Source organism: Sminthopsis crassicaudata, chromosome 4 (genome assembly GCF_048593235.1).
Source record: "Sminthopsis crassicaudata isolate SCR6 chromosome 4, ASM4859323v1, whole genome shotgun sequence".
Lineage (NCBI taxonomy): Eukaryota > Metazoa > Chordata > Mammalia > Dasyuromorphia > Dasyuridae > Sminthopsis > Sminthopsis crassicaudata.
The window spans coordinates 108,885,753-108,900,720 of record NC_133620.1 but is presented as its reverse complement, the minus strand read 5'-3'; the positions used below and the strand labels follow the sequence as shown (position 1 = coordinate 108,900,720).

General features: G+C 37.7%; 1 protein-coding gene across 2 annotated transcripts in view; it reads right to left on the bottom strand.

The window, feature by feature from the left end:
- The window catches only part of RPS6KC1 (ribosomal protein S6 kinase C1), a 208,648-nt gene that overhangs the window by 93,404 nt on the left and 100,276 nt on the right, over window positions 1-14,968 (bottom strand). For both annotated transcript variants that reach the window (XM_074309136.1, XM_074309138.1), the window contains exon 8: window positions 3,575-3,696. In XM_074309136.1, coding sequence (XP_074165237.1) covers window positions 3,575-3,696 — 122 coding nt within the window. The remainder of the gene's footprint in view (window positions 1-3,574; window positions 3,697-14,968) is intronic.

The following is a 14,968-nucleotide window of genomic DNA, read 5'->3' as shown; positions in this document are numbered from 1 at the left end:
CTCATCTCAAGGAACTCACATTCTAATAGGGAGAGACTGTATTTGTGTGTGTGTAAAGATAGATGGGAAGGGGGGGGGGGGAGAGAGAAGAGTGGAGGAAGACAGAAAGAGAAAAAGAAAGAGACAGAGATAGAGATAGAGACAGAAATAGAAAGACAAATAGAGACAGAGAACTCAGGTTCAGCTATAAAAACTATGTAATTCAAGATCAAGTCTGGCCTCAGAGAAGAGCCAATACATGCTCCTTCCTTCCCTTTATTGTGGAGGACAAGGATTATGAGTAGGGAATATAGCAATACACTGTTAGATAAATGATCCTTAGCTGGCTGAATTGTTAGGTTATTTTCATTTTTCTTTTTAATCTTTATTACAAAAAGATTCAGTGGTTAAAAAATGGAGAGAAAGCTATAAACAGAAATTAAGAGAAATAAAAACAAAAGGTACTGATAAAAATATTACTGCAGTGTTTATTCACAAACAAGAAGCATAAAAGGAATTCACATATATAATTCCATATATAAATTGTATTTTTTCATTCAGATTTCATGATTCCATGAGAAAAGCTTATTTATATCTCAGACAATGTGCCCTATTTTTAACCCACAAATTTAACTCCTTTTCGGTCATTCTTTATGTATTTTGAATTTTTGTTCCAAAAAGTATTTCTGTTTTTTTCTAGAACACTAGAAATTTCTCAGTCCATTCAATATCAACCTCAAATGAAACAAAACCAACTGTCTCTTTCAATACTTTTCGATTTCACTTCAAACAACTCCTTTATTTTTAGCTAAAACCTGATCTTTTCACTGTTCTCAGGGCCATTTATTATAGAAAAAAAGGGGGAAGACACTTGCAACTCTTTATGCTTTTTTTTTTTTTTTTTTTTTTTTTTTTTTTGTATTCTCTTGGTGGGTAGGAAATGTGGCACTTTCTAGGACTCCTACAATTTACAAAGCCTAAAAGTCTTCTGCAATGAGTGATACCAATGGATCAAGACTATAAAAACTGAAAGAGATGAAAAAACTAACAAACTAAAAAAGGATAAAATGAGTTATTACTTTTGCAAAGATAGGTTAATGACACATTTTTGTTACAAAGAATTTGGTTTGTTTGTTTTTTCCTCTAATAGGCTGGGAAAAAGAAAAAATAGAATTTTGTCAATTAAAAAATTATACCTTAAAAGAATATACACAGAGGCTACAATCTCACCTACATAAAATACAGAGTTTGTATCACACGTTCTTTAAGTGCTGAGTTCTCTAAGATTCCTTCTTATCCTCAAACTTATGATTCTGATACCTTGTATACAACTAGTAGGAAACAATACTTCCTTTAAAAATTAAAAAATAATAATAATGTTAGAAAGAACTAGAAATCAATAAATGTATAAACTCATTTTATAAATGAGAGACCTCAAGATATAACCTTGTGCACCTATAAAAATAAATGTGAGTCATAAAACCTAAAGAAAAAAGAATAACTTCAAAAGATCATTAGGCAGAAAGTTTAATGATACAGGGCAACTAGATGGATAAAGTTTTAGACCTGAAGTCAGGAAGACTCATCTTAACACTAGCTGAGTGACCCTGGATAAGTCACTTAATCCCAATTGCTCCAGTTATTTCATTTGTAAAATGAGCAGGAGAAGGAAATGGAAAACCACTCCAGTATCTTTGCCAAAAAAAAATCCAAATAGGATCACAAAGAGTTGAACATGACAAAAACATTTAAACAACAAATAATGAAAAGCAAATAACTATAAAGGAAATTCATATTATTACTTCTTTCCTAAAAAACAAACAAAAAAAAATCTTACTATAAAGCCCCATGTTCCAGCATAGCAAGCCCTCTCATTCTGCTACCATCCCTCTTCTACACTTTTTCAAACTCATTGTCCCCAATATTCTTCTCTCACCTTAAATTTAATCTTCTATTTTCCATATATATTTCATTTGTTGTTGCTGCAATACCTTTCATTTTTCTCCTTATTGAGAAAGCTTTCCCTTCTCTTCTCCTTTAATTCATGCTCTTCACTCTTTCCAGATTGACTCAAAGCTTACCTTTTCCGGGAAGCTTTCCTGAACCACATCCTTCATTCTGTTCTGATTCTTTCCTTAATTAAAGACCCCATTCAATATTTATGCCAAATTATTTCAGATTTGCTCGTACATTTTTCCATAATTATGGCCCTGCTACTTTGTGAAATGTTGACTTTCTATATACATAAAACTAATAATTCTCCCACCTCTAAAGACGACTTCCCCAATTTTCAGATAATTAAGATACCCTACTTCTAAAAGACAATTGAATATTTTCACTGTAAAAACTATTCCAAAATAATTTTTTTTTGTCCTAGTCTCCTTGGAGTAGTTTGATCAAGTACAACCCTACCACTATATTTGGTTTCCATTAGATCCTACAGTTCAGGGGAAATGTGAAATATCTTTTGTAAATCAGACTAATAGCAGGTGAAATCTTAATAAAAAATTCTGGAGTTGTTAATATAAACTGAGCTAAATTAATAATAGTGAAATGTAATATAAGAAGCATAACTAGGGATCAGTAGTAAATGTGTACAGAGATGGACAGAAAAATAATTTTCTCTCTCTCTTCTCTTCTCTTCTCTTTTCTTCTCTTTTCTTTTCTTTTCTTTTCTTTTCTTTTCTTTTCTTTTCTTTTCTTTTCTTTTCTTTTCTTTTCTCTCTCTCTCTCTCTCTCTCTCCACCTTCTTTCTCACCATTAGTACTGGGAGAATTGAGTCAGGAAAGCCTTGATGCTCTGGCCACTTTACATATCAATATATCATTAAAAACTTCAAGTGCCTTATCTCAATCCTAGCTGAGATAGTTCCTTCCCCCTCCTTTAGAGCACTGCCCCTCACCTTCCTGTCTCTTGCCCTCAGATCTTCTTATCTCGATCCTTATCCTGTCAGGATTAAGTTAGGATCCTTTCCTGGAATAATGGCTTGCCAGCTCACCCAGCTACCTCATTCCCCTTAACTGCTTTTGTTTTCTCTATTAGACTGTATACTCAGGTTATGTATTCTGTTTGCAAACTCTGTTTAGCTAAAACCTTATTTTTAAAAAAGTTCCCTGCCTCAGTTCCTCTGAGCCAAATGATTTATGAACATGAGTTCCATTCAGTTACCTAGCCTAAAACTCTCCACATTAAAAAGATTAAAAACCAATCTCTGTCTTACCTCAATTTCTCTGGCATTACAACTATTGTCATAAATGACTTGGATAAAGGAATTTAAAGCACATACATCAATTTTGGTTTTTAACTTTGCAAATAACACAAAATCAGGAAGAATGGCAAAGGCAAAAGATAAAAAAAAGTTAAATTAAAATTCAATATAATGGCTTTCCCTTAGAAAGAGGAATTTAAAAAAAGATAGAGTTGTTTTCATCATGTTGCCAAAGAAAATAAGAGACATGATTTCATAGATTACTTGGTAATATCCCTTGCAAGCTATAAATATGAGACAGATCAAAAACAGATTTTTATAAAGTAAACATGTACAAAACAAATTATAACTTCTACTTCGTCCACTTTAGAAAGATAAAAGCTGTACCTGCAATGATGCTCCATCACCAAGGTGTGGTTTTAAATAAAAACCAGAGAGGTGCTCAGCACGCATTAGATACTCTGCTGTCCGTTTCTTCACTGCTTCTCGCCGAGTAGGACTTGACTCACCTAAGATATAAGAATATGAGTACAACTTATGTATGCTAAAATAAAGTAAATTTTAGATCAGCCAATTTTTAGATGAACCTAATTTCTTCACTACTTAATTACTTGACTGCTTGATCATTTTCCCCTTTTCTTTGCTCAGTAACATTTCTACCAGAAAGAAAAATCAATTCAAAATTAACAAGCAGACTGAAATTTAATGAATGAAATTATAATTATAATAAAGTAAAAATACATGAAATCTTCATGTATTTTTACTTATATTATTATGCCTACCTCCCATTACTAAATATACATAAGAGCTGGCATAGTGATTCAAATTTCCTTAGGTATCTATCATGCATAAATTATTTTCAACATATATACTTGAGCTCAACATTGATATTTTAAGCTTATACTAAGTATCTGCAAATAGATATAAACTAATTTTTTTTTCTGCAAATACATATAAACTAATTTTTCCCCAACTTTTCCCCTCAAAAACAAATCCTATAATGAATTTCTTTCTTCAATAAAGAGCAGACTTTTTAAAAACACCAAATTCTCAAAGAATTACCAAAGGATCACATTAGGACGACCTAAAAAAGACCATCAAGTATAGACCCCTCATTTTGCAGAAGAAGCAAAGTGATAGGATAAGAACAGGAAGTTTTTCAAAGAAATCAAAGCTATTTCTAATCATATGAAAAATGCTTTAAATCACTATTAGGAGAAATGAAAATTAAAACAGCTCAAGGTACCACCTCTCACAACTATCAGATTGACTAAAATGACAGAAAAGAAAAATGACAAATGCTGAAGGAAATGTGGGAAAATCAGGACACTAAAATACTTCTGGTAAAGCTGTGAACTGATCCCCAATCTACAGAACAATTTGGATCTATACTCAAAGGGATATTAAACTGTGCCTACCCTTTGATCCAGTAATACTACTTGTAAGTTTGTATCCCAAAAACTTCCCAAAAAGGGGGGAAAGTATCTATTTGTGCAAAAATATATTTATAACAACTTTTTTTTGTGGTGGCAAAGAATTGGAAATTGAGATAATGTTCATCAATTAGGAAAGGGACTGAACAAGCTGGGGTATGTGATTGTGATGGAAATATAATGCTATAAGAAATGATGAGCAGGATGGTTTCAGTAGTCTGGGGAGACTTATATGAACTGAAGCAAAGTTAAGTGAACAGAACCAAGAGAACATTGTACACAGTAACAGCAATATTAGGCAATGATCAACAGTGAATAACTTAGCTATTCTCAGCAATACAATGATCTAAGACAATTCCTAAGGACTTAGGATGAAAATTTTTCAGATGCCTAAAAGCAGGAATCATGCTATGCCTCATATTTCCCTGAAAATTTTGAGATCATTCCTGAAAAGCTGTCTCTTCTCCAGTCTTCATCTGGCATCTTTCCCCAAATACAAAGAAAGAGTTCAAATTTTGATTATATATTTTGCACAAATAAATCCAATGGAGCTAAGATAAAAAAGGAAACTATTAACTGAAAAAAATCTAAAAGAAAAAAAAAAAGAAAACCTCTCTTCATATATGCTTTACAGTTTTTTCATTTTCTTCAGTAACTAGTCCTCTGTCTTCTTCATTCTTTCACTAATCATTAAAATTTCTCTCTCTCTCTCTCCCTCCTGCTCACACAAAATATAGAATTATATATGAATGCATATGTGCATAAACATATAACATAAACATATTTTATGTAATATATATTTTGAGAGAAAAAGAGAGACAGACTGCTTTCATGCTGTCTATAAGCAAACCCATATCTTTCCCTCTCATCTCCGAAGACCTCTCACTTCATCCCAGCTAATTATTGTTTTGTATAGTCTCTTGTCTCTCTGGTAGAAAAACTCCTTAACCAATCTTAAACCAATACCTACATTTCTTTTTCCTCTCAATCTCTTTTTAAATTTGAAGAGGCTACCTTCAAATCCATGATGAAACTATTCTCTTCAAAATTATCATTATTTCTTAATTATCAAACTTAATGACCTTTTCTCAAGCCTCATCTTTCTTAATGTTTTGGGAATTGTGACATTATCAAACTTGTATGTTTATTACTGTCATACAACATGTTAAAAAAGAATCTTCAAAACCAAACTACTTTTTTTGTTGTTTTGTCTTGTTTTACAACATACAAAGGCATACAGTTTTACAAAAAGGTGTTGGTGGGTGGAGATTGCTTCATTTTTAATCATCCTCTTATTCATACTCTCTTCTCCAGGCTTTGTGATGCACCTCTTGCCTGGTATGCCTCTTACCCATTAGATCACTCCTTTTCAGTGTTCTTTTCTTGGTCTTCACTAAGGCCATGCTAATGAATATCTCTCAAGGCTACATCCTGGATCTCTTTCTCATCTCCCTCTATACTATCTCACTTGGAGATCCCATTGCTTCCTTTAGATTAAATTATCATCTATATGAAGAAGATTCTCAGAATTCTCAACCTCTAGTCTTACATGTCCATCTATTAGACATCTTGAAGTGGATGATCCCTAGAAATTTTAAACTTAACAGGTCCCAAACTGAACCTATTATTTTTCCTCAAAATTCTCACTGCTGCCTTTCTTTTTTCTGTTAAAGGTATTACCACCTTCTTAGTTCAGGCTCTGAACCTCAATTCTTCAGTCTTCCTTCCCGACCTTGCATAGATAATCTACAATCTACTTACTGTCAAGAACTTCTGATTCTATTTTCCCCCATCTCTTATATGTTTTCCCTTCTTTCCTCTGGGATTGTGACCGCCATGGTGCAGGCAGGTTCTCATAACTTCATGCCAAGACTACTGTGAGAAACCTGTTTTATGTCTCTCACCATTTTGGTCTATCCTACACTCATCTATCAAATTTATCTGGCTAAAGCACAGTTTTGACCATGTCTTTTTTCCTCCCATTCAATGAATTCCAAAGGTTTTCTATTACCTCCAAGAGCTTGGATTTTAACCTCTGAATAATCTGGTCCCTTTCTGGTTTTCCAATTTCTTTCACTTTCCTCCCCAACATGTGTACTATAATCTTATGACAATGACCTCCTTGCCCCCAGATGATATTCCAACTACTTAGAGTATGCATATTCTCATGCTTGAAATTCTTTCCCTTCTACTCTCTGCCTCTTGGCTTCTCTAATTTCTTATAAGTCTCAGCTAACATTATTATAAACAGTAATCATTAAAACCATTTGGTATTGGCTAAGAAATAGAGTAGATCAGTAGAATAGGTTAGGTTCACAAGAAACAAAATCAATGATTATAATAATCTTGTGTTTGACAAATCAAAGACTCTGAAGAGGGGACCCCAAAACTCTAAAAATCCTTAAAGGAAAAAAAAATCTCCTTCAACTCTGCCTCAGTGAGGAACCCCACCCCAAGAGACAGTTTCAGCCTGGTTATCTGGGTGGGGTCGGCTCAGTCCTGAAACTCAATGAATTCAATTCAAATCTCAGCTCAAACTGAAACCCAGCCAGGAGCCAATTTGGGACTCCACCCACAGGCCCCCTGCAGCTAAAGCTCCCATTATAAAAGACCCAAACTAAAACCCTCTCTTTGCAGAGGTTCCAAATGTGCCATGCTATGCCATGCTTGGGATGCCAAGGAGCACTCTTTCCAGTGCCAGCCTCTCTTTATCCTCACCTATTTCCTAACCAGACTTTATACCTTTCTGTCAGGATTTTTAATCTTACTTCCAACACCCATAATAAACCTCTTTTATCAATCTAGGTTTCCAGGTCTGTAAATTTTTTTACAGAGCCTCTGCACCGCCAGAAGGGAGTCCCCAAAACTCCCTACCTTTTGCTGAATCCCAAGGGGATGCAGGGGAGCCAAACGTCTCCATTTGGTTCCCTGAACCCTGAACCTGCCACTAGATCTTATTACTGCGTGACCACCAGAAACCCTAACCTCATTTTGGTTCCCTAAATCTAGACCTTATCATTTGGTTCCCTAACCAGGAACCCCAAAAAACTAGACATCATTTGACCAAATGGAACCCCAAAACTCTGGACACTCAGAACCAATTTGGGTTTTGACACCTCTGCCTCTAAAAATCCTTCCTTGAACAGATACTTGGCTTGAGGAAACTCCCTCTGTCCATCCCCTCCAGAGACAAAGGACGTTCCTCTGCATCTCACCCGAAAGCCCTGCCCTCGGGCAGGAACTCTGAGAGACGGGAAGTGTCTCTTTAACCCCCCCCCCCAGACCAAGACCCATGGCTGTTCTGGGGACCCCTCTCGGGGGTCCCAGGCCAGCACTCTCTTTGACCTGTTCTGGGGAGATAAAGGGAGAAACTTCAAGAGAAGCCATGTTTGAGTCCTTCTCCCACTCCACAGAACTTTGCTGCCAACCTAGACAAGCAGGCCACGCCCCTCCCAGACCTTTTTGCCTGGCTTTTAAAGGAGCAGCAGCTTCCAGTCCTCAGGAAGCATGCTTGTCCCATACATTTTAAGACAGGATTCGGTTTCCCTGATTTCTATCTATCCTGCATTAGAGCAGTGCCTCCTGTCACAGCCTTTTATGCTTTTGTGCGCTCATGCTCATGTCTACCCACACAGGGGATTCCAAACTGCTCTCAGGTTTTTCTTTTCCTAGTCTCAGGACACTGGCTTAAAGTGCCATTTCCTTAGCTGCTTATGGGGAAAACAGGCTAGCTGTAGAAGCAGGATATGTCCTTTCTCTCTCTCCTACCCAATTTTACAGGTGGGAACTTTTCGCTTTTGTTTTAAGCACATTCTCTCTTTTTCTGGATTGGCATTCTATGCCCCTGCCAACAATTAGAGGTTGCTTTTCTAAGCTCTAACCCTGGCCAGGTTGCAGCTTCAAGAAGGACCTTTGGAAGGATGGTTGGGAATAAAATTGCAAATCAAAGCAAATTAAATTGTTAAGAGTGAAGATAGCTTTTTTCTTTCTTTTCTCTTCTCATTCCCTGACTGCAGCAGGAAATGAGGTGTTAGAGAGACTGAAACTATTTGAAAACTCCTTAACCACTTTCAATTCAGTGAACACCTTTAAAAGAAGAGGCCTTTCCTGTTGCCTTTTCTTTAGCTTGCAGAATTCCCTTGTGGGATTCCTGTGGTGTCTCTAGACTTTTCTCTGTTCTATAGCTGGTCCCTGACAAATTCTCCCTTGCTCTACTGTGCCACAGTTCTGCCTCAGTTTCTCTGGCATTACAGCTCAAGGAGCATTTTGTTGTTCTCCTTCTCTAGAGAAGGACAAGGGGCTATAGAATCTGGATACTGTCTAGTGTCAGGCAAGGAGCTACTGAATTAGAACACTAAAGCCTTTTTTTCCCTAGAAGTCAAGGATGTTGGCCTTTCTGAGTTCCCATTTGGTGACTGTTCATGAGGTTTTTCTTTTTCAGTAAGCCACCCCCCCCCCTTTCTATAGCAAGGTGGGACAGCTCAACATCCCGGGACGTGGTCGATGCTGTCTGGAGCTCCTACGCTCAGCAGAGTGTTTCCATAAGGACATTTATGGCAAAAACTCCTGTGAATTGACAAAAATTTAAGGTTTTTGTCATATCTTTCTCTCTCTTAGGGACATCTATAGAGAACTGAAAAAAGCTATAGAACTGGGGGGTAGGGGGTTGCGACCTGTTTCCCTATCCCGAAAGACTCATCTTTAGGCTGTCTCTTAATGCTCAAAACTTGAACTCTGATTAGATTAGTTGAAAGGGCAAGTCTCCCTCCACCCACCAACTCTCTGGAGCCCTTGAAAGGATCTTTCTTTGCATCTTAAAAGTGCACCCTAAAAGTGCTTTTTTTTTTTCCTTTCAAATCCTGGGACTGACATTTCTGTCCTCAGTCAAAAGTGGCTAACCGACACGCCCAGCAGAATTGCCTTTTTCAAAGCCGAAGACCCTCCCAACCTAATGGGAGACTGCGACCCACTTCCCCAACTTTTTCAGGGGTCCAAGGCCAGTATACTAAGGCCAAAACTAGAGGAGCCCGTTCTGAGCCCTCGATGTTTCTCCCACTCTGCTGTTACAAACAGCTGTTGGTTTAGGTTTTGTTTTTTTTTTTAGCTCTCTCACCTGAACTAAAACCTGAGACTCTCAGCTCTTTTCTTCTCAGGGCAACTACGGCCTCCTGAAAGGACACTCAGAGCAGAGGTGCCTTGTTAATGCAAATCCCTCCCAGAACTAGCCCGGGAACCCCAAAAGTTCGTGCTGTAGGTGCCACGGAAATTGTCCGAGGAGATCCCAGGCCCTGTCCTGAATTTAGCAGGAGGAGCACTGGAGGAACCACCTTTCCACCACAATAGTGAACACCACAGAGGTTGGACTGCCCCCCCCCCAGGGTCCTGCTCTCTGGTGGGAATTTGGGGTCTGGCCCTGTTTCCCTTTTATCCACCAGGACAGCCCAAACACCTCGGGGGCCTAAGCTGGGTAGGCAGCGCTGCTATTCGGCACCCCTCTGGCCCCTTCCACCCCTCCCCCATAAGGAGTTGGGGGGGGGGGGAGTATGAGGGAAGGCTCAGGATCTTTGCCCAAATCATCCTGGTGATTTTATGGTGAGAGTGAGGAATTAACTCTCTATTTAATATAGACATCAGTGGCTTATTAAACCTAATAGTTATCAAGGCTTTCTGCCTCACCTGACTCTGAGTCCACACCCTTAATCCCTGCCACCCTGACCCAACCCCAGGAGAAACTAGCTTTCCTGGAAATTGGAGTGAAAGGGCTAAACTTTTTGCTCCTAGCATTTTCTCTTATACTTTTCTTTGGCATTTGATATTATTAAACAGCCATCCCCATTCTTACAAGCAGCCCACAGAAGGGACCTGATGAACTTCCTGATAAAGGCCCCATTCCCGAATGTCGCCATCTCAACCCTGGACAACACCTCCCTTTTAATCTGCTCCTGAGATGTTTTCTCTAGGCTTCAAACTTTGGATTCTCAACTGCCCTTCAGCCAGGAGAACATGGGACCACTGGCTGGGGACGGCTGACTGGGGACAACTGATCAGGACAAACTGCCATTTCCAGACCCCACGCCTCACCTCCTGGCAGGAATCCCCCAAAATCTCTACAACCCTTGCCAGCTCAAAGCTGATACATGAAGAAGAGATCTTTGCCCCTTTATCCCAAATAAAGGGATTGAGGGGGGAATGAAGAGGGGACCCTGAAACTCTAAAATTCCTTAAAGGAGAAAATCTTCAACTCTGCCTTAGTGAGGGACCCTGCTCAGAGGGACAAACAGTTTCATCCTTGTTATCTCAGCTCAGTCCTGAAACTCAAGGAATTCAATTCAAATTCCAGCTCAACTTGGGACTCCACCCACTGGCCCCCTTCAGCTAAAGCTCCCATTATAAAAGAGCCAAACTAAAACCCTTTCTTTGCAGAGGTTCCAAACATGCCAGCTATGCTATGCTATGCCAAGGGTCTCTGTTTTTCCAGTGCCATCCTCTCTTTAACCTCATCTATTTCCTAACCAGACTTAGGCCTCTCCTGTCAGGATTTCTAAACTTATTTCCAATCTCCATAATAAACCTTTTCTCAATCTAGGTTTTCAGGTCTGTAAATTCTTTTACAAAGAACTTCTGCTCTGCCAGAAGGGAGTCCCCAAAACTCCCTGCCCTTGCGCTGAATCCCAAGGGGTTGTAGGGGAGCTTCCCTGAACCCCGAACCTGTCACTAAACTTTACCACCAGAAACCCTCATTTTGGTTCCCTAAATCTAAACCTTATCAGTTCTACCTTCTGGGATAAGAACTCACTATTTGACAAAAATTTCTGGGGAAATTGGAAAAAAACATGGCAGAAACTAGGCACTGACCAACACCTAATATTCTATACCAAAACAAGGTTGAAATGGGTTCATGATTTAAACATAAAGGGTGATATCATAAGCAAATTCAGAGAACAAGGGATAGTTAACCTCTTAAATCTATGGAGAAGAAAGGAATTTATGACCAAAGAAGAACTTGAGGACATTATGAAATGCAAAGTGAAGATTTTTGATTATATTAAAAAGGTTTTGTACAAACAAAATCAATGCAGTCAAGATCATAGGGAAAAAGAAAATTGGGGGGAAAAATTTATATCCAAGGGTTCTGATAAAGGCCTCATTTCTACAATATATAGAACCAAGCCTCAAATTTATAAGACTACAAGCCATTCTCCAATTGATAAACGGTCAAAAGATACGAACAGAATTTTCAGATGAAGAAATTAAAGCCATTTTGAGCCATATGAAAAAATTCTTTAAATCACAATTGGATAGAGCAATGAAAATTAAGCCAACTTTGAGGTGCCACTTCACACCTCTCAGATTGGCTAAGATGACGGGAAAAGATAATGATAAATGTTGGAGGGGATGTGAGAAAACTGGGACACAATACATTGCTGGTGGAGTTGTAAACTGATCCAACCATTCTGAAGAACAATTCCGAATTATGCCCAAAGGGCTATCAAACAGGGCATACCCTTTCATCTAGCAGTGTTTCTATTGGGTCTGTATCCCAAAGAGAGCATAAGGAAGGGAAAGGGACCCACATGTCCAAAAACATTTTGTGGCAGCCCTCTTTGTAGTGACTGGAAACTGAGCGGATGCCCATCAGTTGGGAAGTGGCTGAATAAGTTATGGTGTATAAATGTAATGGAATATAATTGTTCAACAAGAAATGATCAGCAGGCTGATTTCAGAAAGGCCTGGAGAGACTTATATGAACTGAAGCTAAATGATGTGAAAAGAACCAAAAGAACATTGTACACAGGAACAAGAACACTATTTGATGATCAACTGTGATGGACTTGGCTCTTTTCAATAATGAGGTGAATCAAGGCAATTCCAATAGTCTTGTGATAGAGTCATCTGTATCCAGAAAGGAACTAAAGGGACTGAATGTGAATCACACCATGGCATTTTCACCTTTGTTGCTGTTATTGTTATTTGCTTGTTTTTTTTCTTTTTTCTTTTTTTTCCTTTTTGATCAGATTTTTTCTCTTGCAGCATAATAAATGTGGAAATAGGTTTAAAAGAACTGCACATGTTTAACCTATATTGGATTACTTGCTGTCTAGGGGAGAGATGAGGAGGGAAAGGAGGGAGAAAAATATGGAATACAAAAAAATGAACATATATATATATATATATATATATATATATACACATATATACACCTGTCAGATTGGCTAGAATGACAGGGAAAGATAATGTGGAATGTTGGAGGGGATGTGGAAAAACTGAGACAATGAGACATTGTTGGTGGAATTGTGAATACATCCAGCCATTCTGGAGAGCAGTTTGGAACTATGCTCAAAAAGTTATCAAACTGTGCATACCCTTTGACCTAGCAGTGCTATTACTGGGCTTATATCCCAAATATTAAAGGGAAAAGGATCCGTATGTGCAAAAATGTTTGTGTCAGCCCTCTTTGTAGTGGCCAGAAACTGGAAACTGAGTGGATGCCCATCAATTGGAGAATGGCTGAATAAGTTGTGGTATATGAATGTTATGGAATATTATTGTTCTGTAAGAACTGACCAGCAGGATGATTTCAGAGAGGCCTGGAGAGACTTACATGAACTGATGCTGAGTGAAATGAGCAGGACCAGGAGATCATTATATATTTCAACAACAATACTATATGATGATCAATTCTAATGGTGGTGGCCCTCTTCAACAATGAGATGAACCAAATCAGTTCCAATAGAGCAGTAATGAACTGAACCAGCTACACCCAGCAAAAGAACTCTGGGACATGACTAAAAACCACTACATAGAATTCGCAATCCCTCTAATTTTGTCCGCCTACATTTTTTATTTCCTTCACAGGCTAATTGTACACTATCTCAAAGTCCGATTCTTTTTGTGCAGCAAAACAACTGTTTGGACATGTATACATATATTGTATTTAATTTATACTCTAGCATATTTAACATGTATTGGTCAACCTGCCATCTGGGGGGCAGGGAGGAGGGGAAAAATTAGAACAAAAGGTTTGGTAATTGTCAATGCTGAAAAATTACCCATGCATATATTTTGTAAATAAAAAGCTATAATTTTAAAAAAAAATCATAAAAAAAAAGAGTAAATTGGGAGGCATCTAGGTGGCATAGTGGATAGAACACCAGCCCTGAAGTCAGGAGGACCTGAATTCAAATCTGGCCTGAGACACTTAACACTTCCTGGCTGCGTGATCCAACTGCCTCAGACAAAAAAAAATGATATTAGAGCAGAATCAAGAAAATTATTTATAATACATCAATAATATGAAAGACTTAAAATTTAAGAACAACATAATGATAAATCATGATTCCAAAAGACTAAAGATGAAGAATGCTTGTTGTATACCTCATATTAAAGTGAAGACAGGCTAACATGCAGAATGAAATACTTTTTTGGATGTGGCCAATAATGGTATTTGTTTTGGGGGTGGGGTTTTCCCCACTGGAGTTTAGGAGAGTGAGCCTGGGAGGACCAAAATAATAATAATAGTGTTTTATAACTGAATCCAAAAGATAACATAAGCTCCTTAAGGATGGAGATTGTTGCTTTTTCTTGTCTTTTTATTTTCATCACTCAGCACAGTGTCCGGCACATGGTTCATATTTCATAAATACTTATTAAATGGAAAATAAGTCTGTTCTAAAATAAAAATTAAGTCTGCTAATTTTATCACTGTTGCTGTAGTATACATTATTTTTTTTCAATCTCTCTTCTGATTTTGCCCCATATATATCCTACAACATCTGTACTCTACTATTGTCAAGTGTAGATGGTTATCACTAGCATCTAGCACATAAGAAGGAATATCCAAAACAACCTGCTTTGTTTTGTTTTGTTTAGTTTTACAACTTCAGTCTCATAAAGGCATATAGTTTTCTGAAATGGCCTTGGTGGCTGTAGATTTTTTTAAGTGCTAGTCTATTATATTTAATAACATTTTATTTTTTCAGGTCAGTTCCACCATCTCTGCATCATCCTAAGTGTTCTGACAACAAAAGACAACCTTGAAAAGAAAAGTGATTTATGGTTCTGCACATCTACCATGACTCAGAAGCCAATAGCCTTTCAGTGTACAGTATGAACTGGTCAGCCAGGGAATTATCTTTCCATTAGCATTTAACCAATCCTCAGCTAACAATTTCTTAAACCTAGCATCCTATGGCACCTAGAAGTTCTCAGAGCTACCCAAACACAGAAGGAAAAAAAAGCTATTGAAATTCATGCCCAAACACTTCTTCAATTATGTTTGTTTTCAATGCTACTTAAAAACTTTTATTATTTCTATAACAGCAAAGGTATACTGCCTCACTATAAAATG